Below are 25,396 nucleotides of genomic sequence, written 5' to 3' on the forward strand. Positions count from 1 at the left end.
AGTAAGGAGACGAGCTTCTCGACTAAGCGGTATGTTCCGAGCTGTCAGTGGAGAGAGGGCATAGAATAACATTGAAATGGCGTATGACTTTTAGTGCCGGGAGTGTCAGAGGGCATGTTCGGCTCGCCAGGTACAGGTGTGTTGATTTGACTCCCGTAGGCGACCTGCGCGTCGTGACGAGGATGAAATGATGAAGACGACACATACACCCACCCAGCCCCCGTGCTAGCGTACCAATGAAGGTTAAAATTTCCGACATTGCCGGGAATCGAACCCGGGACCACTGTGACCAAAGGCCAGCACGCTAATCATTTAGCCATGGAGCCGGACATGGAATAACATTAGAACTCTTGAATGGGGTCTTTAACAGTAGCACAGCTCATGATAACGTTGAAATACAAGAGGACAAACAGGGACAAATATTTGTTTATAGGAAGAATAATTTACCAAGGGAGATCTTCGATAAATTTACAACTTCTTTGTATAAATCATTTAAAAAAAGATTAGATAAACAACTGATAGATAAACTGCACCTAGGCGACAGCATATCAGTAGTGATTGAAAGGCTATGTTTCACTTACGAGACACCATCTCTACAGCTAAGGAAGGACATATGCGTGTAGTATACTTTGTATTCAAGAGCAGACTTGTCTTGTTTAATAAATCGTTATAAAATATAGTGAAGAGCAATAAAATAACTAATACGAACGGTATTTAATAATGACAATACTGAAAGTGAATATCAAACTAAAAGGTGACAAGAATAAAAATATGAATCTAGACCAGTGCCCATGATGTCCGGTTATATCCAGGTGTTCAATGTCAGTTCGTAACAAACAAGCCACTTGGATCAGGATAGACATGCACGTGCGACCGAAGAAAGAACATGAACGTTATCGCACTGAATGCAAGTTTGATTGAGAAGGGAGCAGTTCGGCGACAATTGTCACAGACTTGCGTAATTCTAGGTATCCACGTCATTCATACCTCGCACTTGGTTAAGGTACAGTGAGTTATCAGAAATTCTGGACTACGTGCAGTACACTCAGCAGACTTCCCAGTAGCGCTTCGCCCAAACAAAGCGCTGCGGACAGGTGATGACTCACGGACTCGATTAGGAGGTCGTTTTGATGATGAATCAATGGGATTCTGATGTGGTAAACTGTAACGATATCGAACAAAGGACACAATATTTCAGGTGTATCAGAGTATACAGCCCAATATGGCAAAGCAGTTCTGAATCCAAATTCGACTAAATTAATTTGATTGAAGCATTGAAATGAAATGTCGTATGGCTTTTAGTGCCGGGATATCCCAGGACGGGTTCGGCTCGCCAGGTGCAGGTCTTTCTATTTGACACCCGTAGGTGACCTGCGCGTCGTGATGAGGATGAAATGATGATGAAGGCAACACATACACCCAGACCCCGTGCCATTGGAATTAACCAATTAAGGTTAAAATCCCCGACCCGGCCGGGAATAGAACCTGGGACCCTCTGAACCGAAGGCCAGTACGCTGACCGTTCAGCCAACGAGTCGGACAATTGAAGCATTAAAGACCCAGCATACAACAACAGATTTCGTGTTTATGTTGTAAACAACGAATCAGAGTACTAATTTGCAAATACCTTTACTTCTTTTTTTTCTTTTCGGAAGATATCATAGCAACTCCAAACGTGAAATTTACTTTCAGAAAACTAGATCAGCTGTGATATCTAAGATATGTTTAGTGCCAACTTGCATCTGATTTTTAGATGTAAACAACAACAACAGCACCATTCTTTTCCCCATAATATTCTTGATAGTTTGAAAACACCTTTGTTCGAGTCTTCAGAAGATACCACGAAAATTTCGAATGTGAAATTTGCTCGCAGAAAAAATGGATCAACTGTGATACTCACTTAGGACCAATGTTTTTGATATATATTTGTTTACAAGCTTCCCGCAACAGCTGCAGGTTGCCCAAGGACAAAGAGTACCTGAGTAACAATAATAGATATAGATGAAGAGATTAGCCCTACACGAGATAGCATAAAGTTACATAAGACTATGCAAAAGAGTGAAGCACGTCAAATATTTCAGTAGTCTATCGAAGAAATTATAATGGAAAATGAAATACGCCTACTCAGTAATCCTGACGTGTATCTAGCCTAGACAACATATACCTCGGCCTCGTAGTTTTCTGTATTATTAACAGGTAAGAAATACCAAATTCCGTGTGGTTATTTCTACCCTGATGCAGCCCTAGTAAGATGGAAACTGTATGTTATTGTGGTGGAGGATGGTGTTGTGAACAGGTGGCAGATAAGTTATGGAATTTGGTATTCATAAATATACATACAGTACATTCCCTTCCTTTCAGATACACGGAGGGAAGGTGAGTCAAATACTTTGCAATCCTGCTTAGCCTACGTAGGCCTATACAGTAGTATCTATGGAGTGGTTAATATTATTTTATTAAATGGTCATCAGCACAGCGAGTATTTATTGGTACGGTAAAGGAAATAAGAAAAGCTAGAATTGTGAATGCTACCGTGCAGAGGGCGTGACGGCCGAGCTACCACGTTACTAAATTCTCATGGAGATGGTCACGGGCTGGACCTGGTCGATGTATCGTGAAATCTGAAGTCGTAAATTACAACTGAAAACTTGCGTATATTCCGGTATTCTCCTACTTGAAATCGAGTATGTCAGTATTTACTTCAAACGAGTAAGCAAAGATCAGATTGTGGGTAACTGGTGAAAATTACCAGGAACTGAGAAGTAATCATTCACCTTTGACTTCCTGGTCCACTTTTATACGTTATAGAGATATAAAACTGTGAATGAAACACTTATACAATAAATCTCCTTCGAACTGACTGCATTAGTCTTGTCACGAGAAGTTACGAGGAAGTTTCGTCCCAAAATATTTTGTCTGACCAGAGTCCCCTCTGTAAGCTGTAAAGTATGTAAAGCCAATAAGAGAAAGTAATGGCGAGGACTTTATTTTTTTGGTATTATTTTGCAATAGGCTATTACTACCCACGATCAAATACAACGCAAAATTTCTCCGCTGTTCTTAAATTAATCATACCGGCGATCCACTTCTGTAGGCCGTATAGGCCTTTTATATTTTTTTCTTTGGTGGATATGCCCCACTTTACAATCGAGCAACCTGAGGTTTTGAATTCCAAACCTGGGAAGAACTTTCACAGTACCTTCTCCGGACACCTTGCCTCCCGAAACCGAAAATAAATTACTATTTTTATGCAACAACTAAATATGACTGAAAAAGACCGCATCAAGAAGTCTGCCATGAGGGGAAAATGTGTTCTGAGGCATTCAACAGACTGGAAGTTGAAAAATGTAAACATTGCACAAGACAGTCTGAAAAATAATTCTTGTTCTTATTATTGTCACATCACTCCACCAATATTATGTATACGTTGAACAGTAACCCAGCCCCACCCACTAATTCCCTGGCAACAAATCGTTTTAAGCCAAACCCACTGACGAAATGATAATATACAAGGAAAGTAAGATAAAATTCGTCCTCTGAAAGATTTTAATATGGAATATGCATGTAGGTGGGTATCGAGAACTTTGGACTGTTTGGAACTAAATCATACCAATTCTATGGGTTCCTACTTTGAGAAGGTTAGCTTCATTACGAAGTTCATTATATAGCTCGAAATGACAACCAGTACTTTTTGTATACACCCGGACTTACTTGACAGGCACAAAGTATTTTGTTTCAAACATTACAAGAATTAGTAGGAATTTGGAATTAACGTCACGTTTCCGACCAAGAGTGCATTCAACATTATTATTCTATACCTAGGTTCTTCCGCGATGATTATGACGACGCCGTTTCAATAATTTCAGTATCAATTGTTCGAAGTGCTAAATTGATAGAAAAGACATTCCAGTTATCAACATAGCACTAACCAGGTGCATCTTGATGACAGTGAACTTGATTTTCGCAAATTTTATAACGTGTATGATGAATCACGGATATTGGCATAATATATCTGGAAATTGCCTTGAATATTCAGTCCGAATATTGTTAAATCGACATTTTGGCATTTTAAGTGAGATGCACTTTTATGCATAGTTCCCGTGATGTCAACAGAAGTTCATTCCTACAGAAAGATCCTATAGGTAATTTAAAGTTGTTTGACATAGCCATTAGTACAAAATAAATCTCATAAAAGAATTCTTGGTTTGTACTATTCAGGGCACAAGTTAAAGACGCCAGGAAAATAGTATTTTGTAGTAATGTATTCTTTTCACTGACCTCGATTCAAATTTTTGGACCCTCCTGAATAGTATAATATATATATGGGGTTTTAAACATGTAGGGTATATTCATTCACCAACAAAATTCATCGATTTTGATAACAAACTGAAAATCAATTAGATTTTCTGAGTGACCGAAATTCCTAAAGATTAAAGAAAACAGGACATTTCAAATCTATCGACCTCTAACAAGTAGCCTACATGTTTCGAAGGCAATGCTTTAAGTCATTTTTTATAAACCAATGATATTTTAAAATAAATAACGTTGATAACGAGAACATAAAAAAGGAGTTTTAGCAGTAAAATAAGGAAAATCATAATGCTCAACGTCTTCGCGTATGAATTACAAAGAAGCAGATTACAGTATGCCTCCTCGGACACAGATACAAATAATTGCCAAATTCCTGACACCTGATTTTACAACAAGACGAATTTCAATAAGATTAAATACCATGAGAATAGGAACAATATAAACACATCACCGACATAATGAGACAAAAAGCGCCTACACGGAAACAAAATACAGCAGAGGCGAATTTTGGAGGGAAACAGCGCGGCAAGCGACAGCAACAAGTTACACTAGCAGCCGCTAGAGCGCATCGTCACATCCGCTACCTACCGCTCCTATCGGCCACAATATGAAGCATATGTAAGCTAGGTATTCCCATTCACGTGCAACAAAATCAGTCATCCCTCGATTGCTTAGAAAGATAGCGAATTTTGATGTCGGCAATGGGAAAGAACATATAGTAATGAAATACAACAATATGAGCATATAACATCCCATTTAACAGGAGAAAATGAATATAAAAACCCTCATAATTTTATATCACGAAAAAGTAATTACCGTACGTTAAATCACTTAGAAAGAAGAACACTTTTCATATTAATTTGTTCGTTCTACTAAGAATAAGAAACATCATGTTCAAAGAAACGCTTTTCGTGTTAGTTGAAAATACCTGTTAGTTATTAGAAGCAAGAAGGCAATGAAGAAAACACAAGTTTCGCACACCAAATATTTCACTATCACAGCTACAGTAATCATCATATGAAGTAATAAGATTTCATTCAGTTTCAAACCATGCAAAGCACAACGGAGATCATAAACAGAGACAGATAAACAGATACTAAACCAATACAAAAAGATACGGCGCTTTCGTTGAACTCCTTGGTTTTTCACTTATAGGCAGGTACTACAGACATCACGAAAATGTCCGATCTCAATAAAACTCAACTACAGAAATAAATCGCTATAGGTACTTATACAGGTAGGCTACAGACGCCGGCATCCTTTTCATGGCGAAACGAGGCTGCATACAAATGAGTCATTCGCTCATGAAGATAGTCTATATAGGCGAAGCACTAGCGAAAGAGTCAACATGTGATGCTGACAGAAAACAAACACAGCCATTGTAGGAGAAGAAACTTTTATGAAGGCTAATAGACTAAAGAAAGCTACCCTTAGCCTTCCAAGTGTGACCTTTTAGATTAAGTAACCTCTCGCCGAGAGCTTCAACTCGAAACCAAGAGTCACCCACGAGATTAAACGACAGAATACATGCGTACCTCCTAGTCTTATTATCTTTCACACAGATATGTAGCTTTGAAAATTACGTTAAGAAGACACGTGTAATGTCCTTGAATGAGCTTGTTAAATTCTTGTACATAATCACGCCATAATACTCTAAATCAACAAAGCAAAAGAACACACAGTGTTAATTTGAAGTCTACTAATGTGACAAGCATTAATTATTACACCGGCTGGGAAGCACCGACAACAATGTTTACATGCGCCAAGTTCACAGGTAGCCTACTCAGCTGATGAGCTAATATCACTATCTTATGTAGAAACTCGTTTAAAACTGCATAATTAAAAAGAAACGTACCTGACAAGATAAGAGACATTTTATTACTACGCAAAGTGGTAGACCCTCTTGTCTAGACAATTGCACAGTTCCTGAATGTCCGAAGGTATTACATCAAAATAACGAAGTGGAGTTTTCATAACTTCAAACGGTTAAGATTCACTGTCATAAACACCATATTTTCACACTGGTCAGTAACAAGTTCATTACATATTTTGCATTGCTGATAATATAGAACAGAATCACGTGAAGAAAAAAACTGTCAATCAATTAGTGCAATTTATAAATGGAAAATAAACTCAGTAGAAGTTCGGGGATTCAATTTTCTTCCTCACTCAACTTATAAACTAAACAAAACTTTCTCTATCAGCACAAGACGCGTAGTCATGGATTTGGCGATGCTATCAGATATAATTTGACTTTTAATATTGAGGAAATGAAAGATGCAACTAACGTGTTCAGTCTAGATAAGCAAAATATCTAGCGCGAATAACAGGGTTCAAAATTAAATTATTATTAAATGTTAATAACAGAACAGTTGACAAGAGCTCTGACAGCTGATAACATCAATGTTTATACTCCGCTGTTTACATCTGAACATTTCAAAAGAAAATTTTACTACTTTAACTTCCAGTGCTATGCAATAAAATTCTAAAATCTGATCTACTTCTTTGTTATGATACATTTTGTGAAGAGCGGAATGCGTTATTTTTCCGTCTCGAATTTTCAAGAACAAAATACAATCTGTAAATAAAAGCACATGATTCTTCAAAGTTCGTTAATGAACAGGTAACTCACACTGACAGGTGCTCCATACGTTGGCGAGACTCCATAGGCGGTACGAGTAACTATCGTAACAGCCAAACATGCTCTCTGTACGCGCCACCATGGCCCACTGGCGCGCGCCCGTTACGGCCCGAACACACAAACGTGGCTTCTCCCCCCCTCTACCTCACCCTGCGCGCGCACCGGTGCACGAGGAGGAACGACCCCACACGAGTACAACCGAAACGTACGGATTGCCCCTCCTCTTAAAAACTATTATATACAACACTTCAATAACCGCCACCCCCTCTCTCACACACTGTTGTTTCGTTTCCCCCACTACCACCACTTCCACCTTGCTCAACCCCCCACCCACCTTCCCCTGTTATCGCCCCACTCCTATAAACAAGTAGATCAGACTGATATCATTTGATTTTGATGGATAATTAATCATCTAAAAGTGTACTCCACCATACCTGATGCTGAAGGTGGGTAATTATTGATCATTATCACATAATTTTGCATCTCAACTTCTCACAATTAGTTATAACTAGACGAATATGTTTTTACAAAAATACTTCAGGTGTTAAGAAGAAAGCCATACTCTCCAGTGCCAACTTGGTTAAGGCGACACTCCGGAGATAAAAGTCGATATTTTGGTCATTTTAGTGGCATTTTTTATGACTGAAATTGAAAGGACTGAGTTTGTTTTTTCTTGTCACGAAGTTATTCCGCTGAATTCAAACAATTTATCACTGCAATAATGCTTTGTTTGCCAATTGTAATTTTACATTTAAATCTCATTTTCTCCCATAATATTCTGCCAAATGTAACAAAATTTGTAAGGTATTCTATATGCATTACAGCTACATTAAGAAACCTGCGTATGGAATTTTTCATTGCAGAATTTTTTCAAGTAGTGGGGATTTTTAAGTCCAAAACTTTAGAACGTAAAAATTACACAAACTTTAGTACGATATATCTCCTTATATAAATTAAGGTTATGTACAGAAAAATCTATACGTAGTGCTTTTAAAAGAAGTATTGTCTACCTAATTACGAATTTACATTAACATGTTAATTAAATTTCATGAAAAAATGGAATTAAAAATTTCAAAAAATCATTATTTTGGAAAAGCTAATGCCTAATTGTATATGAAAGAAATGTTCGTGATATCTCTACTTTCATGCAGGTGATATTCCCACACAGTTTCGTGAAAATCCATGCATTAGGTAAAAATATCTTTAAAACTCCGGAGTGTCGCCAATGTAACTTTAAAAGTTGAATAGTTTAATAGTAAAAGTTTTCAGGTATGTTATAGTGTTATAGCCTACTTATATTTTATTTTGAACTTCGACAGACTGTTTAGCCTTAGGCTACGTTAATAGTGGACATTTCATTACTAAGATAAAGCAGGCCAATGTTGTTCTTTCAGCTGTAAAAATTTGAGACTCTAATTTACATGTTGTTAATAGAAAAGAAACAAAATATATGCAAAGAAGTTCTGTTATCTCTAACGGCAAAGAATTATGCTTTATAAAAATATTGAGTGCCTTTACCGGGTTGAACCGTGGTATTGTTTTATATACCATAGGCTATGTAGGCGTACAGGATGCCGACGTTTCCAACACATTGCATCGTCAGCATTAGTAGATTGATGTAAACAAACACAAAGTCGCCTGCCTACAGCATATTATCTTCCTCGCTGAATAATTATTCCGAGTTGACTGCGCGGTTTGGGTCACGTAGCTTTAAGCCTGCATTCGGGAGATGGTGGGTTCGAACCCCCACTGTTAGCAAACTTGAAGATGCTTTTCCACGGTTTCCCTTTTTTCACACCATGCAAATGCCGGGCCTGTACTTTAATTAAGGCCACGGTCATTTCCTTCATAATCCTAGCCCTGTCCTGTCTCATATCCTATCTGCGTCGGTGCGACGAAAAACAAGTAAATTACTTTCATAAGTCAACGGGGGTCGGTTGAATACACATTTCTCCAGATCAAATCGCACATGGAATACCATTCAAAAAGTAATGGATGTTATATGGTAGGCTATGTAGTATTTAGTGTACTGGCCTTTGGTCCAAAAGGTCCTGAGTTCGATTCTCGACTGGGTAGGGAATTTTAAACTCCATTGGTTATTTCCGAAGTTCGGAGGTTGGGTGTGTGTGTCGTCTTCAGCGCTGAAGCTTATCATATGTAGGACTCCATTCTCACAGAAGCGCAGGTCGCCTATCAGACGTCAACTCGAAAGTCCTGCGTCAAGTCTCTCCGGAGGCCACATGCCATTAATTGTCCGGTCCATGGCTAAATGGTTTGCGTGCTGGCCTTTGGTCACAGGGGTCCGAGGTTCGATTCCCGGCAGGGTCGGGAATTTTAACCATAATTAGTTAATTTCGCTGGCACGGGGGCTGGGTGTAGGCCTACGTGTCGTCTTCATCATCATTTCATCCTCATCACGACGTGCAGGTCGCCTACGGGCATCAAATCAAAAGATCTGCATCTGGCAAGCTGAACTTATCCTCGGACACTCCCGGCACTAAAAGCCATAGCCCACGCCATTTCATGCCATTAGTTAAGCAGTCTACAGTAATTGTAGTCTACACTGTTTTTATTACCCATAGGCCCTAGTGAATTAATTTTCTTTCTTTACTGATTAGGCTCTTTAATTTGAAAGTCTTAAGCACATCAAAACCAACAGTTACAATTCCATTTTCTCTGATTGAAAATATTAAATCCATGGTATTTCTTAGGTAAGATTCACATTTATTGGCTTATTAATTGCAAATATGTTACGTCGTTAATTTATATCCGTTTGCATGGTTGCAGGTCCTAAAATGGTTGGCTTTCATACAACTTGTGCCTTATACAAGTCATGTAAACATAGTCGGAAACGTTTAAGTGAAGGAATACAAGCCAGGTAGGATATTCACTTGCTAGTTTCTTCAATCGAAATCTTTCCCGATATGCCCTATTCCATTCAGCAGCAATGTTAGGAACTATAATTATCTGTTGAGCAGATTGAGCTCGTCTCTTCTTACTGCGAGCCGTGTGTACTGCACCGCGGTTCACAATAAATTGACGTGTTCAAATTTCATTCAAGTTTGCAACTTAAAAACTTCTGATGGAATTGACCAACAGAAATGATATCCATGTCGTTGGTTTTGCCATTTCTTGCCCTTTTCAACGATCTAACAAAATAATATTTAGCTCTCTTATGTTCAATTCCAATTGAGATTTCTCGAAGGACTGCTTTTGAAAAAAAAAGGGGGGGGGGGTGAAATTTGACCCCTTATATCTCGATACTCAATGGTCCGATTTTACTTCCGCTCAAAAGATGTGGACCTTTTCTTTTCGAACAACACCTCCTTCATTTCGATATAGTAAAAAGTGAGAAACTCACAGGCGGAGCACGATTGTCAGAGGAAGTCTCTTGCCACCTTACGACAGAACCTCGTACGGAAGGATACTGACGGACATAGATTCGTAATTTATTCCGGACTATCTGGTGCTTTTAATGACAAACTAATTTCTAATGCCTAAACTTCTTTTTTGCTATTTTGCTATTTGCTTTACGTCGCTCCGACACAGATATGTCTTACGGCGACGATGGGATAGGAAAGGCCTAGGAATGGGAAGGAAGCGGCCGTGGCCTTAATTAAGGTACAGCCCCGGCATTTGCCTGGTGTGAAAATGGGAAACCACGGAAAACCATCTTCAGTGCTGCTGACAGTGGGGCTCGAACCCACTATCTCCCGATTACTGGATACCGGCCGCACTTAAGCGACTGCAGCTATCGAGCTCGGTGCCTAAACTTCTAAAGCTACCCACTACTGCTATTAAAACTTCAGTACAAGGCATCTCACCGCACCTGTTTACCTCGAACACACTGGGGAAGTGAAGCCGAACTCTTGCCTTGTTTACATCGACCTACCATCGCTGACAATGCTTGTACCCCTACTCGATCCGAGGTAATCATTCTCCCCAGACAGCTAAAATCAATTACGGAGGTGAACGCTGATCACTGTGCCTCGTCTTATGTCACATTTCCATTCCCAGGCTTTCGCGAACGTCGGAGTACTTTTTTATATTTTTCACTGAGTGTTTGCAAAGCCATCTGCTCTATGAAATTACTCTCTATCTGCTTCTTCTATTTTTAATAAATTTGAAAACGGTATGATTGTAGAGGGCTGGTCTCGCGGTGTACGGGTAAAGTGCCTGCCTCTTACCCGGAGGCCCCTAGTTCGATTCCCGGCCAGGTCAGGGATTTTTACCTGCATCTGAGGGCTGGTTCGAGGTCCACTCAGCCTATGTGATTACAATTGAGGAGCTATCTGACGGTGAGATACCGGCCTCGGTCTATAAAGCCAAGAATAACGGTCGAGAGGATCCGTCGTGCTAACCACACGATACCTCGTAATCTGTAGGCCTTCGGGCTGAGCAGCGGTCGATTGGTAGGCCATGGCCCTTCGGAGCTGTTGTGCCATAGGGGTTGGTGTGATTTATGATTGTAGAGGTCTGGACATGATTCTTGATATAGATAACTTACAATACTGAAGTAGATGACTCTATATTTTCCCAGTGTGTGAGTAGCTTGCTTGGCGCCTTGTAAGTGAGGCCAACAGGATATTCGTAAGAAAACTCGACATTCGGTTACAATTCCAGATGCTTTTTTTAGCTTTCAACTTCAGTGCCCTTTTGTAAATATCCTTAGGCCCTACTATCATAGACAAATTTCAATACTTCTCTAGCATTAGTCACCTCCTCTAAAATGAAATGGCGTATGGCTTTTAGTGCCGGGAGTGTCCGAGGACAAGTTCGGCTCACCACATGCAGGTCTTTTGATTTGACACTCGTAGGCGACCTGTGCGTCGTGATGAGAATGAAATGATGATGAAGACGACAGCCCCCATATCAGCGAAATTAACCAATTTTGGTTAAAATTCCCGACCCCGCCGGGAATCGAACTCGGGACTCCTGTAGCCAAAGGCCACCATTTAGCCATTGAGCTGGACAGTCACCTTCTCTACCTGTACAGGTTCCTTAGATAATTAAACATTCAAGTTATAATTACTGGTTTTACATAGATTAGTCTGATTATGTATCATTACACCAAACTTTTTGAAAAAACGTGTTTTGAAAATTCACTTCATTAACCTTACAAATGTTGATTTTGTAAATCAATAACCAACTACCATTAGTCCTTAATGGTATGTTCGAGGAAGGTCATTCCAGGAATTATTAATGAACAAGGGGAGTGTTTAACCCCTATATGAGGATTTGCAGAAGGCAGAAGTATATTTAGAGAGCAGTGTGAAAAGGTACCAGTAGTTGAACATATTCCAATTCACTGTCGGGATGAGTTGCTCAGAAGGTTAAGGAGGCTTTCTGAGCCCAAGTCGGCAGATTCTATCCTGGATCAGTCCGGTGGTATTTGAAGGTGCTCAAAATACGGCAGATTTGCCGGCACGTAAAAAAAAAAAAAAAAAAATCCTGCGGGACAAAATTCTAGCACCTCGGCGTCTTTGAAAACCACAAAAGTAGTTACTGGGACTTAAAACCAATAACAGTAATCGGGAAATAGTGGGTTCGAGCCCCACTGTCGGCAGCCCTGAAGATGGTTTTCCGTGGTTTCCCATTTTCACACCAGGCAAATACTGGGGCTGGGCCACGGCCGCTTCCTTCCCATTCCTAGGCCTTTCCTATCCCATCGTCACCATCAGACCTATCTGTGTCGGTGCGACGTAAAGCAAAAAAAATAATAATAAAAGACACTCACTTATTTGGTAGTCTATGGTCTAGGATGTACGTGTGGCAGCGTACATTGATTGGCGTCAAAACACCGTGTGTTAGTGTCAAGTCGGTGAATTTAGGAAACGATACACAAACCATAGTCTAATACTTCGATAAATTACACTCAGACTACAATACCTCCTCAATGTCTTTCATACTCTCTTTGTATAATAGACTATACCTACTAATAGAATAAAATATTCCAGGAACTTTTCCAGGATATTTCCTAAAATGATTAAATATTCCAGAAGTATTTAAAATGTTTATAAATATAGTCTACCTAGTGCCTACCACAAATATTCAAATGTCCGGGGTACATTACGTATCCAGTATCTATAGTGTCGCTGAAGAAACACTACCGTGTATGTGACAATGCTCTTCCTATCCATTATTTTCCTTACTGGTCACGCCTCCCAGCCACTATGGACATGCAGTCCATCAGAACATTTCCGTTGTGTTCATTTTCCCGCGTTATGTGTATTCGAATGTTATGTTTGCATGACATATTTACGCACTCCTACTGTATAATGTATTTAAGGTACATTTTCCTTTACATACGATCACTGGAAAATGAGCACAATGAAAATACTGTTCTAATGGACTGCACATCTGTTTGTATAGGCTATCTTTCTTTGTTTCTTAATCTGCTTACCCTCCAGGGTTGGGTTTTCCCTCGGACTCAACGAGGGATCCTACCTCTACCGCCTCAAGGGCAGTGTCCTGGAGCTTCAGACTCTGGGTCGGGGATACAACTGGGGAGGATGACCAGTACCTCGCACAGGCGGCCTCACCTGCTATGCTGAACAGGGGCCTTGCGGGGGGATGGGTAGATAGGAAGGGATAGACAAGGAAGAGGGAAGGAAGCGGCCGGGGCCTTCAGTTAAGTATCATCCCGGCATTTGCCTGGAGGAGAATTGGGAAACCACGGAAAACCACTTCCAGGATGGCTGAGGTGGGAATCGAACCCACCTCTACTCAGTTGACCTCCCGAGGCTGAGTGGACCCAGTTCCAGCCCTCGTACCACTTTTCAAATTTCGTGGCAGAGCCAGGAATCGAACCCGGGCCTCCCGGAGTGGCAGCTAATCACACTAACCACTACACCACACCACAGAGGCGGACTGTTTGTATATCACTCTGCATAAATTACATATCGACCAGTCTGAAAGAGAAGAAGAATGAGTAGCCTAGAGCCTATGTGTCCCTCCCCCATACCTGAGTTTGAATAATTGTATTTTAATCATAGATTATTCTTTCTTCGGTATAAGTATTTTGCTCAAAACAAAACTTAAACATGAAGGCCACACATTTAGATCTTTTTATTAGCAAAAATAAAGCATAACGGGCCAATACTGAACACTCTAACCAGTGGACGAATTTGTCAAACAGTTGAGTTTAAAATTTCAAAGTAGGGTGTAAATAATTCAAACTATTTTTACAAAAATTATATGTCTTACGTATTTTAAATAACAACAAAATAGAAATATAAGTCCCTCAATTAAGGCTTGTTTGATTTCTATGTAAAAAAATCAAGTGAATTGATGTTCTCCGGGTCCATGAGCGAGAGCTATGTTTGGCAAAGGGAGGTGATGGAGTGGAGAAGCAATTTTTCAGGGGAAAAGCGAATCAAACCAGTGTTTGACTCATTTCTTTATGGAGTAGGGACAGATTTCTGAATCTAGTTCAAAATGTAAAAATATTTTAGCCAACTACGGAAACAAAAAGTAATGAAATGACAATTAAATACTTTTCACAATGGAAGACTAACCCTGTACTGTATTTGTTTGGTTAAATTAGTGATCATGAACTCGTCATGCACAGAACTGTGTAGTAGGTGAATCCCGTCATTTTTTCCCGCCCGCAGTGTTTTACGTCATGTAATCGAGCAGTGAATTCAAACAACTGTAGGCCTATTATTAGTAAGTGCGGTAAGCAGTTTATACGGTATAGTTTTTAGGTGGAATTTACTTTTAAAAATAAGTAAAATGGTAGCCTACGATAAAGGTAATTGGTTTCGCTTAATGATTTTAACGCTAAGCAAAAGTTAATCACGGGAAGAACGTGAAAGAACTGAGAAGCAAAGTCGAAAATAAAACTTTAGAAAAACGAGGCAAGAAGGAGGAGGATTAGGAGACAAAAAAAAAAAAAAAAAAGAATAAGAACGTAACGGATGTTAGGTTTCTTTAATACATAGCTTGCATATTGGTAAATGGGTTTTTGTCTTCATACATTTTATTGTCTATTTTCTGTCATTCTTGAAAAATGAAAATCTACAACCTGTTTCCAGTCGTTCGGCCGGGTTAAGAATGAAATGAATGAAGCCCCCATCTAGCGGCGAGGATAGGAATAGTACCGACTGACGAAATATGTCGCACTCCTCTAGGGCAATGATTAATGACTGACAGATGAAATGATATTGGACAATATTGCTAGGAATGAAAGATGACAGGGGAAACCGGAGTACCCGGAAAAAACCTGTTCCGCCTCCGCTTTGTCCAGCACAAATCTGTGTATGCGAGGATCTTCAAAAGGCAGAAGTATTCAGTCAGCAGTATGTAAAGATTGTTGGTTACAAGGATAATGTCCAGATAGAGGAGGTGACTAATACTAAAGAAGTATTAAAACTTACCTATGACAGCAATAAGATACAAAAGTTGAAAACTAGAAAAGCAGCTGAAATTGATAAGGTTTCGGGGGATATACTAAAGACAATGGGTTGGGATATAGTACCATATCTGAAGTACTAATTTGATTTTTGTTTGCATGAAGGAACTTTACAAAATGATTGGAGAGTTGTAATAGTAGCCCCTGTATATAGGTCTAAAGGAAAGGGTGATAGACATGAAGCTGAAAATTACAGGCCAGTCAGTCTGACATGCGTTGTATGTAAGCTTTGGGAAAGCATTCTTTCTGATTATATAAGACATCTTTGCAAATTTAATAAATGGTTTGATAGAAGGCAGTTTGGGTTTAGGAAAGGTTATTCCACTGAAGCCCAACTTGTAGGATTCCAGCAAGATATAGCAGATATCCTGGATTCAGGAGGTCAATTGGACTGTATTGCGATTGACTTATCTAAGGCATTTGATAGGGTAGATCATGGGACTACTGGCAAAAATGAGTGCAATTGGACTTGACAAAAGAGTGACTGAATGGGTGGCTCTGTTTCTAGAAAATGGAACTCAGAGAATTAGAGTAGGTGAGGCTTTATCTGTCCCTGTTAAAAATTAAGAGGGGAATTCCTCAAGGCAGTATTATCGGACCTTTATGTTTTCTTATATATATCAATGATATGTGCAAAGAAGTGGAATCAGAGATAAGGCTTTTCGCAGATGATCTTATTCTGTACAGAGTAATAAATAAGTTACAAGATTGTGAGCAACTGCAAAATAACCTCGATAATGTTGTGAGATGGACCGTAGGCAATGGTATGATGATAAACGGGGATAAAAGTCAGGTTGTGAGTTTCACAAATAGGAAAGGTCCTCTCAGTTTTAATTACTGCGTTGATGGGGTGAAAGTTCCCTTTGGGGATCTTTGTAAATACCTAGGTACATAAGGAAAGATCTTCATTGGGGTAATCACATAAATGGTATTGTAAATAAAGGGTACAGATCTCTGCACATGGTTATGAGAGTATTTAGGGGTTGTAGTAAGGATGTATAGGAGAGAGCATATTTGTCTCTGGTGAGACCCCAACTAGAGTATGGTTGCAGTGTATGGGACCCTTACCAGGGTTACTTGATTCAGGAACTGGAAAAAATCCAAAGAAAAGCAGCTCGATTTGTTCTGGGCGATTTCCGACAAAAGAGTAGCGTTACAAAAATGTTGCTAAGTTTGGGCTGGGAAGACTTGGGAGAAAGGAGACGAACTGCTCGACTAAGTGGTATGTTCCGAGCTATCAGTGGAGAGATGACGTGGGAGGACATCAGTAGACGAATAAGTTTGGATGGTGTCTTTAAAAGTAGGAAATATCACAATATGAAGATGGAATTCAAGAGGACAAATTGGGGCAAATATTCGTTTATAGGAAGGGGAGTTAGGGATTGGAATAACTTACCAAGGGAAATGTTCAATAAATTTCCAATTTCTTTCCAATCATTTAAGAAAAGACTAGGAAAACAACAGATAGGGAATCTGCCACGTGGGCGACTGCCCTAAATGCAGATCAGTAGTGATTGATTGATTGATTGATTGATTGATTGATTGATTGATTGATTGATTGATTGATTGATTGATTGATTGATTGATTGATTGATTGATTGATTGATTGAACACATGGAGGGACTGGGATTTGAACCACGGGACCCAGTGGTGAGCCACGGAGGCCTTTCTACCATTCTTATTCTTGTTATTATTCAGTGTTCTTAATCTTACTATTTTTTTACCGGTTTTTAATTACAATTTTCACTGGAGTACGGACTTTCAGAGTGAATATAGGGAAAATTTGAGTAGTTTGCAGGTCATCATCGAGTACTCAATCCACAGACTGGTCTTCTTCTTCTTTTTTCTTCTTCTACCGCTTTTCTCAAATCGGTGGGGTCGTGGGTGTTTGTGGATTTGGCCCTGCTCTACGGCCGGATGCCCTTCCTGACGCCAACCCTATAAGGAGGGATGTATTTACTATTTCCTGTTTCTGTGGTGATTGTAGTGTAGTGTGTAGTAGGCCTACACAGACTGGTCTGCTGTCACGAAATGATGCTAAGCCGTACGGTTGTACGCAGTCCTTTCCATTGCTACGTAGTTTCTCATTCCGGTATCTTCCTGAATTTGTTTGAGATAAGTTATGTATACCTTGGTCTTCCTCAGGCTCGCTTTCCGTTAATGAATCCTTCCATAATAATTGTCATCAGCTCAGGATGGCGTAAGGCGTGGCCCCACCAAGAAAGTCGTCTTTTGCGAATCAGTTCTATCAGAGATCTCTTCCGATTTATTCTGTGCAGTACCTCGGTATTTGTCACGTTTTCTATCCACGAAAGTGTCAATTCTTACGGGAACACCACATTTCAAAGGCCTCAATACACTTTACACAATTTTTATTTATTGTCTGTGTTTCTGAGGCGTACAAAAGAACAGTCCAAACAAAAGTATTAGGATCCTTATACGAAGGGGGAGTTTATTTCTACGCAATGACTTCTTCTTCTTCTTCTTCTTCTTCTTCTTCTTCTTCTTCTTCTGTATAAAAGCTATCTTAACTTTAGCAATTCAGCTCTTTATCTCTGCCACATTCCTTCCATCCTCAGTCATTTTCTGGCCGAGACAGGTAAACGTTTGGACTTGTTTGATCTTGTCATTGTGGATCGTTAGGTGGAGCAGTTTTAGCGATTACAGGTCAGCAGGTACGTAAAATAAAATGGGTTGGCAACACTGAATCAAACAAATTGGCAACAATACTCGCAAGCAACTTATCATCGCGTACGACTGATAGGCTTCTATGAATAATGAGCAGGTGGGTACCCGGGTTTTCGGATATCCATACCTGGTGTAAGGGGTACCCGATTGTTTTCGCTTAGGGTAACTCCTCTGACGGGAACACGGACTTAATTATCCGATCTCGTAATCAGCTCTAATTCAAACTTGTGACCTTAACTTTGACATTTCGATTTGCTTTACGTCGTACCGACAAATATTAGTCTTATGGCGACAATGGGATAGGCAAAAGCTAGGAGCGGGAAGGAAACGGCTGTGGCCTTAATTAAGGCACAGCTCCAGCATTCGCCTAGTGTGAAAATGGGAATCCACGGAAAACCATCTTCTGGGCTGCCGACAGTGGGGTTCGAACCCACTATCTCCCAAATGCAAGCTCACAGCTGCGCGCTCCTAACCGGCCGCTCGGTACCTCGATACGTGGATACGGGTTTCCTAAGTTGGTGAAAATAAATATATTACGTCTCGTCTTAATTCCGGATAAAGGACACTTTCATTTTGTTGGATTATTATTTAAAGGTTGTCTCTTAAAATGTGCCGTTCATACAGCCCTTTCCCAGCCACTCGCTGTCTCTCGTGCCTCGCTCTCAACCTTGACAACCCGAGGTTGCCACATGCCAAGTACGGAGGCTGCCCACTTGGAATCGCCTGTCTTACGATGTCGGCATGTAAAAGGTCTCTCGTGGCACATTTGGCATTCACCCGACAAAATTAATTAACATTCCGCCATAGATCGTTCAGCAGAGATCTGGTTTATTCTACCTTCGGACGTCCTACTACTTTTGTAATTGTTGGGGACCATGAGATGCTGGAATTTTGTCCCTTTGAAGCTCTTTTTAGTAAATCTATTGATACGAGGACTGCGCATTTGAGCACTACTGATAGAATTAAATAGAACGTCGAAATTGACATTCTGGCAGTCTAAATTGCGTTAAATTAAAAAGCCTCTCTAGGCCAGACGATTATTAGCCTATGATTATTATTACTTACATCTCACACCTTCTGATAGTAGCAGCAACAATTAAAAAGTAATACACAGGATGAAAATATTGTCGCTGTTCGGGCAAAAGGTGATATCTCCTAATTGCTCTTTTATCCATTATTTTCCTTAAGAATGGTCACCGCTCCCAGCCACATGTGCATACCTAGTCCATCAGAACAATTTTCGTTGTTCATTTTCCTATGCTTAAGTTACGTGTAAAGGAAAATGAACCTTACCGTACCGCACTCTAGGAATGTATGTTTGCATGACTTATTTAGCCAGTGGCATGCGGTGAACATATTCATTACCCCAGCTGCAAAAATAGGTTTTTTTAGATATAAACAATCGTAGCCCCACTACACTCTCTAAAGTCAACATTACTATTTTAAGGCTGCATTTTTCGTGTAAAGGTCTACCTGAGAAAGATCTTTCAAGAATAGTCTCAACCACACGATCGTACATACTTCCAAATTGATATCCGCGGCAGTGACGACACCATCATAACTTAAGCTATAGCAGATTTTAAACAATGTACTTACAGTTTCATCCGGTGACGCTTCGTGATAGTACAGTCATGGTTTTCACAAAAATACACTGGGACTAACTATTTGTTTTTTTACTTAAAAAGCCTAATCTAAACTAATCAGCAAAATTTAACTGGTATTTTACCGTCGTTGAAATGTTATAGTTTCACTCGCACACTGAGTATACGTGCATCGACGACAAACGAGGGAAAATATTTGTGACGACGTATAACGCACGTTATATTCATGAAGAATGGCACAGAACTCGCGAAGCCTTCACCTATAATCCAAGAGGAACACTACAAAAATTCACTATATACCACCATCACAGACACCATTCGCGCTTAACTCTGTGTTCATGCTGGGCAACCTAAATATTTTTCTGCGGCTATCGGAACACATACTCTAGACGTGCCGTCAATGAATTGCTCGAAAAAACTGTATACTTGCCGAAATCCAAGACTTAAATATATTCTTCTATAAGGTACATCCGGGACAGATGCCGCTCCGGTACAGATGCCGCATACACTGTAGCTAATGGTTCCCATCGTTACAGCTAGATGGCAACATGTATGGTTTTTCAGTTTCTAAGGAAGAACTACTGTCTGCAAGTGTGACGAAATTTGCTCGTATGTTACGTCAATTATAGCCGATATCTTGAGGCGAGCACATGTTTCCTCCTGACAAAGTTTTTCCGTGTGTTAATTTGTTGTGTATTAACTTGGTTTCAAATGCTTAAATCAGCCCTTTTTAGTGCAGTAGAAATCAGAAGCATAGCTGTAGTTGACAGCTTATTTTGGGCCATGATAGCCATGAGGTACAACAACAGGAGAGTGCGGCGTCTCTACCTGATAGTTGGGAGAGTTGCCGCACAACAATCCGGCTGAGATGCCTCATTGCTATCAGATTCTAAAAGCGATCTGGAAACATTCAATACTATTCAGAGTGTACCGGCATTTTATTCGAATATTTTATCGTCTAACGATTTTTAATATACATAATTTTTATTATTGCTTTCGTTGGCAACATTATTTTATTATATAAAATTATATTATTTTCAGAATAAAAATGTACGACATGCCTGCTCAGTATAAAAGTAAGGGCACTGTTAAAAGACTTCAATGGACAGAGGAAAATTTAAGAGAGGCTGCTAAAAGACTGAAAGCAAAGGAAATACGGACCAGGGAGCAGAATGGTACTGTAGAATTCCGGAACGAACACTGAAACTTAGAATGCAGTCAAGAAATCTGCAAAAATGTTCTCTGGGTTCAGCAGGTATAGCTACTTCAATAATCACCGAAGTCAAATTTATATGACTGGATCCAGTGTTTGAGTTACAACTAGTGGCTGCGTGAATCTTCCTCTACACATAACGACTGTTGCAGCAAAATTGCTAGAGAACAAAGTTTTAAGAAACAATCTGTAAAAATTTGTAAGAGGATAAACATCAGTCTTTGATTCAAGAATCCTGCCTTAGACATGTTTTCAAATTGCTGTGTCAGTACAGAATTATGTTCATTATTATTTTGATGTTTCCTTTATATAACACAGTGAAGAATCAATTGCACACGCACATTCACAGTAAACCGAAATTAAAATATGATTAATATAATGTTGTAAATTATGAGATAGATTCTTTTACCATTGAATGATTATATTATATGGATATAATTGTCCTGTAGTACGCTCTATTGTTGAGTTATATTAAAGTTGAAGAAATTGACTTCAATTTGATTTTCTCATTAATTTACTTGCGGCATCTCTCCCGAGCAAAGTCAGCATCTATACCGGGTTCCAGGGAGAGACGCCAGTGATGCAACAATTTCTTTGTTCTTTCCTTTCTCCTATTTACTTTCAATTACCAATATTTTGTTCATCTCTGATCAAATGTACATGTTTTCAAAGTAAATTTACCGAGATTTAACAAAAGACATAAAAAGTGCGCCAACTTTACCGGAATTACCTTACTACAATTCATTTCATATAGGCACTGGCTCTATTTTTATTAGCAAGACGATGTGCAAGTGGCTATACTGTTAAAATGTTTATATTTTTCTTGTAGTCTTTAGTGTGTGGCGCAGAAGAATTCGAGTGTCAAGTATTAAAACTAACACCCCTTACCTAAGCTAGCTCACCTGTCGCCGTAAACTGCTGTCGGGGCAGGGGGCACAGCTCCGCCTCGAGGAAGCTTCATGTGCATGCGTCACCCAAGCGACCTTAAATTTCGCTCGGGGATAGCTCTCTATCGCGCCGGCAAGGAAACTCAGCTCGCTGGAGAAGCTGAACTGCGATAGTGCGAGCGGATTGTCGACACAGCTGTACTTGGCTTGGCTTAGATGTTCGCAATTTTTTAAACATTATAAAAAGCGTTCTGAGGAATAAGTAGAAAATGTGAATACAAAGTTCTTTACCCCAGCAGCGCTGGGGTAGATGGGGTTCAGTGCGCGCCACTGTAATTTACTTAAGGTAAAGGGGCCTACAGCCAGTTTAAGCATCTTGTGCTGTCTGGATGACAGCTGCCCAGTCAGATAGCGTAAAGATATTGGACTGCCACGTGATTTGATTGACAACATCCCCAGCTGTACTGCCTGGCGTTCATGACCAGAGCAAGCATAACGTTGTTGGTATAACTCTTCCCCAATCCCCCCTCAAAGCCCATATGCTTATTCGTGTCCCTTTCGAAGTATTCCACTTTAACGTTATGATGGTCTCAAAGAGGATTTCCGGTGGGTGGCCACTGAATATAGCCTCTAGGGATTTTACCAGGCTGTGCGGAGTGGAAGCGATTGTTTACAACTGATGAACATCTTATCGACTCCTTCACTACTCATATCATCGTGACATCCGCGTTGCTCTCTGATGCATACGACAATACTTGCACGTGTTTCGAGATATTCTGCGTCGTACTGGCAGACACATGCTATAAATACAATCGGAAGGTTCAACCACTAACCACAGCAGATCCGCAGCTTTAAGGAGTTGTGGTCTTCCAAAGTAAACTGACGTAGGCTTACTGTGCGGTAGGCCTACTATAATCTGAAATGTCAAACCCCACGGTCGGCAGCCCTGAAGACGATTTTCCGTTGTTTCACATTTTCACACCATGCAAGTGCTGGGGCTGTACCTTAATTAAGGGCACGGGTGCTTCCTTCTTACTCCCAACCCTTACCAATCCCATCGTGTCCGTAAGACCTATGTGTCGGAGAGACGTAAAAAAAAAAAAAGAACGTACCGAGGTGGTGAAGCTGTTTCTAGGCAAAACCTCCAATGGAGGTGAACTGCATGTACAATTTTAACCGCATCCCAGCCCTCCTGCCATTCGCAATTCCCTGGCAGTATTGGGAATCGAACCCGGGTGTCCGAGGACTGCAGCTAATAGCGCAGATGTGGACACCAACTTAGTGATATGAGGGGAAGTTGTTTGAGCAGAATGAATGCATAACCCGATTTCCACAGCAACATGACATAATTTCACTCTTATTCACGACCGAGAATAAGTTATGTGTTCGCAAAGGTGTGTAGAACGAAACACAGTTTATAACTTGAATGTCAATGCGCGGATACGAGGAAACTCTTTATTTTGTTCCAGCTTCTTATAAAATACAAGAAGGCCATCTGGAATATTGTAATACCTATCGTTCAAAATGTTGTTACATTGAAACTTTATCAGGGGGTTGGGTGTATGTGTCGTCTTCATAATCATTTCATCCTCATCACGACGCACAGGTCGCCTACGGGAGTCGAATCAAAATACCAGCATCTGGCGAGCCGAACTTGTCCTCGGACACTCCCGGCACAAAAAGCCATACGCCATTTCATTTCATTTCATTTAGGCCCTACCACTTTTCCCTTTGCGAAAATCAAATAATCATAAATATGTCTCCCGGTTATAGCAATCCATCAACGGCTGCTAATTTCAGATGGCAACTAGCCATAAGACATAGCCTGCACTGTTGCTAGGTAACATTGCCTAACCATTCATCCATGCTTTACATCACTGCCTGCACGGTTTCTACTGTAGGTAAAATTGTCTAACCATTCATCCATGCCTTACATCACTGCCTGCACGGTTGCTAGTAACCATTCATCCATGCCTTACCTCACTGCCTGCACGGCTGCTAGGTGACATTGTCTAACCATTCATCCATGCTTTACATCACTGCCTGCACGGTTGCTAGGTACCATTGTCTAACCACTCATCCATGCCTTACATCACTGACTGCGCGGTTGCTAGGTGACATTGTCTAACCATTCATCCATGCCTTACATCACTGCCTGCACGGTTGCTAGTAACCATTCATCCATACCTTACATCACTGCCTGCACGGTTGCTAGGTAACATTTTCTAACCATTCATCCATGCCTTACCTCACTGCCTGCACGGCTTCTAGGTGACATTGTCTAACCATTCATCCATGCCTTACATCACTGCCTGCACGGTTGCTAAGTAACATCGTCTGACAAACCTTCCATACCTTACATTACTGCCTGCACGGTTGCTAGGTAATATTCTCTAACCATTCATCCATGCCTTACCTCACTGCCTGCACGGCTTCTAGGTGACATTGTCTAACCATTCATCCATGCCTTACATCACTGCCTGCACGGTTGCTAGGTGACATTGTCTAACCATTCATCCATACCTTACATTACTGCCTGCACGGTTGCTAGGTGACATTGTCTACCCATTCATCCATACCTTACATCACTGCCTGCACGGTTGCTAGGTAATATTCTCTAACCATTCATCCATGCCTTACATCACTGCCTGCACGGTTGCTTAGGTGACATTGTCTAACCATTCATCCATACCTGACATTACTGCCTGCACGGTTGCTAGGTGACATTGTCCAACCATTCATCCATACCTTACATCACTGCCTGCACGGTTGCTAGGTAATATTCTCTAACCATTCATCCATGCCTTACATCACTGCCTGCACGGTTGCTAGGTGACATTGTCTAACCATTCATCCATACCTTACATCACTGCCTGCACGGTTGCTAGGTGACATTGTCTAACCATCCATCCATACCTTACATCACTGCCTGCACGGTTGTTAGGTGACATTGTCTAACCATCCATCCATACCTTACATCACTGCCTGCACGGTTGCTAAGTAACATCGTCTGACAAACCTTCCATACCTTACATCACTGCCTGCACGGTTGCTATGGTTACACTTCCATCACACATTTTCTCGCGTCACGTTACACTAATTTTCGGATGACCCTGAGCCATAAGATATATTTATGTCAAAATGTTTACTTCAGACTACATTGCAAAACCATTGTTGAATTGTTTGTGTTATTGTTTAGGACTTCACTGTAGCTGTCGGTGTTACAATTGGGCAAGTCACATGGTTTTAAAAAGGGAATTCTTCAAAATCTTTGCCCTGTCGACATATTTTCGCCTTGCCAAGAAACATTTAAATCACTCAAATGGTTAGTAATCGGCTGAAAAGGCAAGGTGAACAACCCAACGCGTCACTCTCTGAGACACATCGCATCAACACCCGCTCTCACAATAGGAACATCCTGTAACGTTCCAGACGTTACAGTGTAATTATGTTAATTTTATTATGTGTAATTAATTCAGGAATTTAACGTCATGATATTTATTTGGTATGTAATTGTATTATAAGTCATGTTTAATCATTTGCTCACTATCATTTCATTAATTTGTAACTATACCGGGCGAGTTGGCCGTGCGCGTAGAGGCGCGCGGCTGTGAGCTTGCATCCGGGAGATAGTAGGTTCGA

The 25,396-nt window shown here is 40.4% G+C and overlaps 1 protein-coding gene across 1 annotated transcript in view; it reads right to left on the reverse strand.

Moving 5' to 3' along the window:
• Positions 1-7,034, reverse strand: part of zfh1 (Zn finger homeodomain 1) — a 106,892-nt gene extending 99,858 nt beyond the window's left edge. Inside the window, exon 1 of the mRNA XM_067138799.2 lies at positions 6,944-7,034. Coding sequence (XP_066994900.2) covers positions 6,944-7,034 — 91 coding nt within the window. The remainder of the gene's footprint in view (positions 1-6,943) is intronic.
• Positions 7,035-25,396: the final 18,362 nt, after the last annotated feature.

Source organism: Anabrus simplex, chromosome 1 (assembly GCF_040414725.1).
Source record: "Anabrus simplex isolate iqAnaSimp1 chromosome 1, ASM4041472v1, whole genome shotgun sequence".
NCBI lineage: Eukaryota > Metazoa > Arthropoda > Insecta > Orthoptera > Tettigoniidae > Anabrus > Anabrus simplex.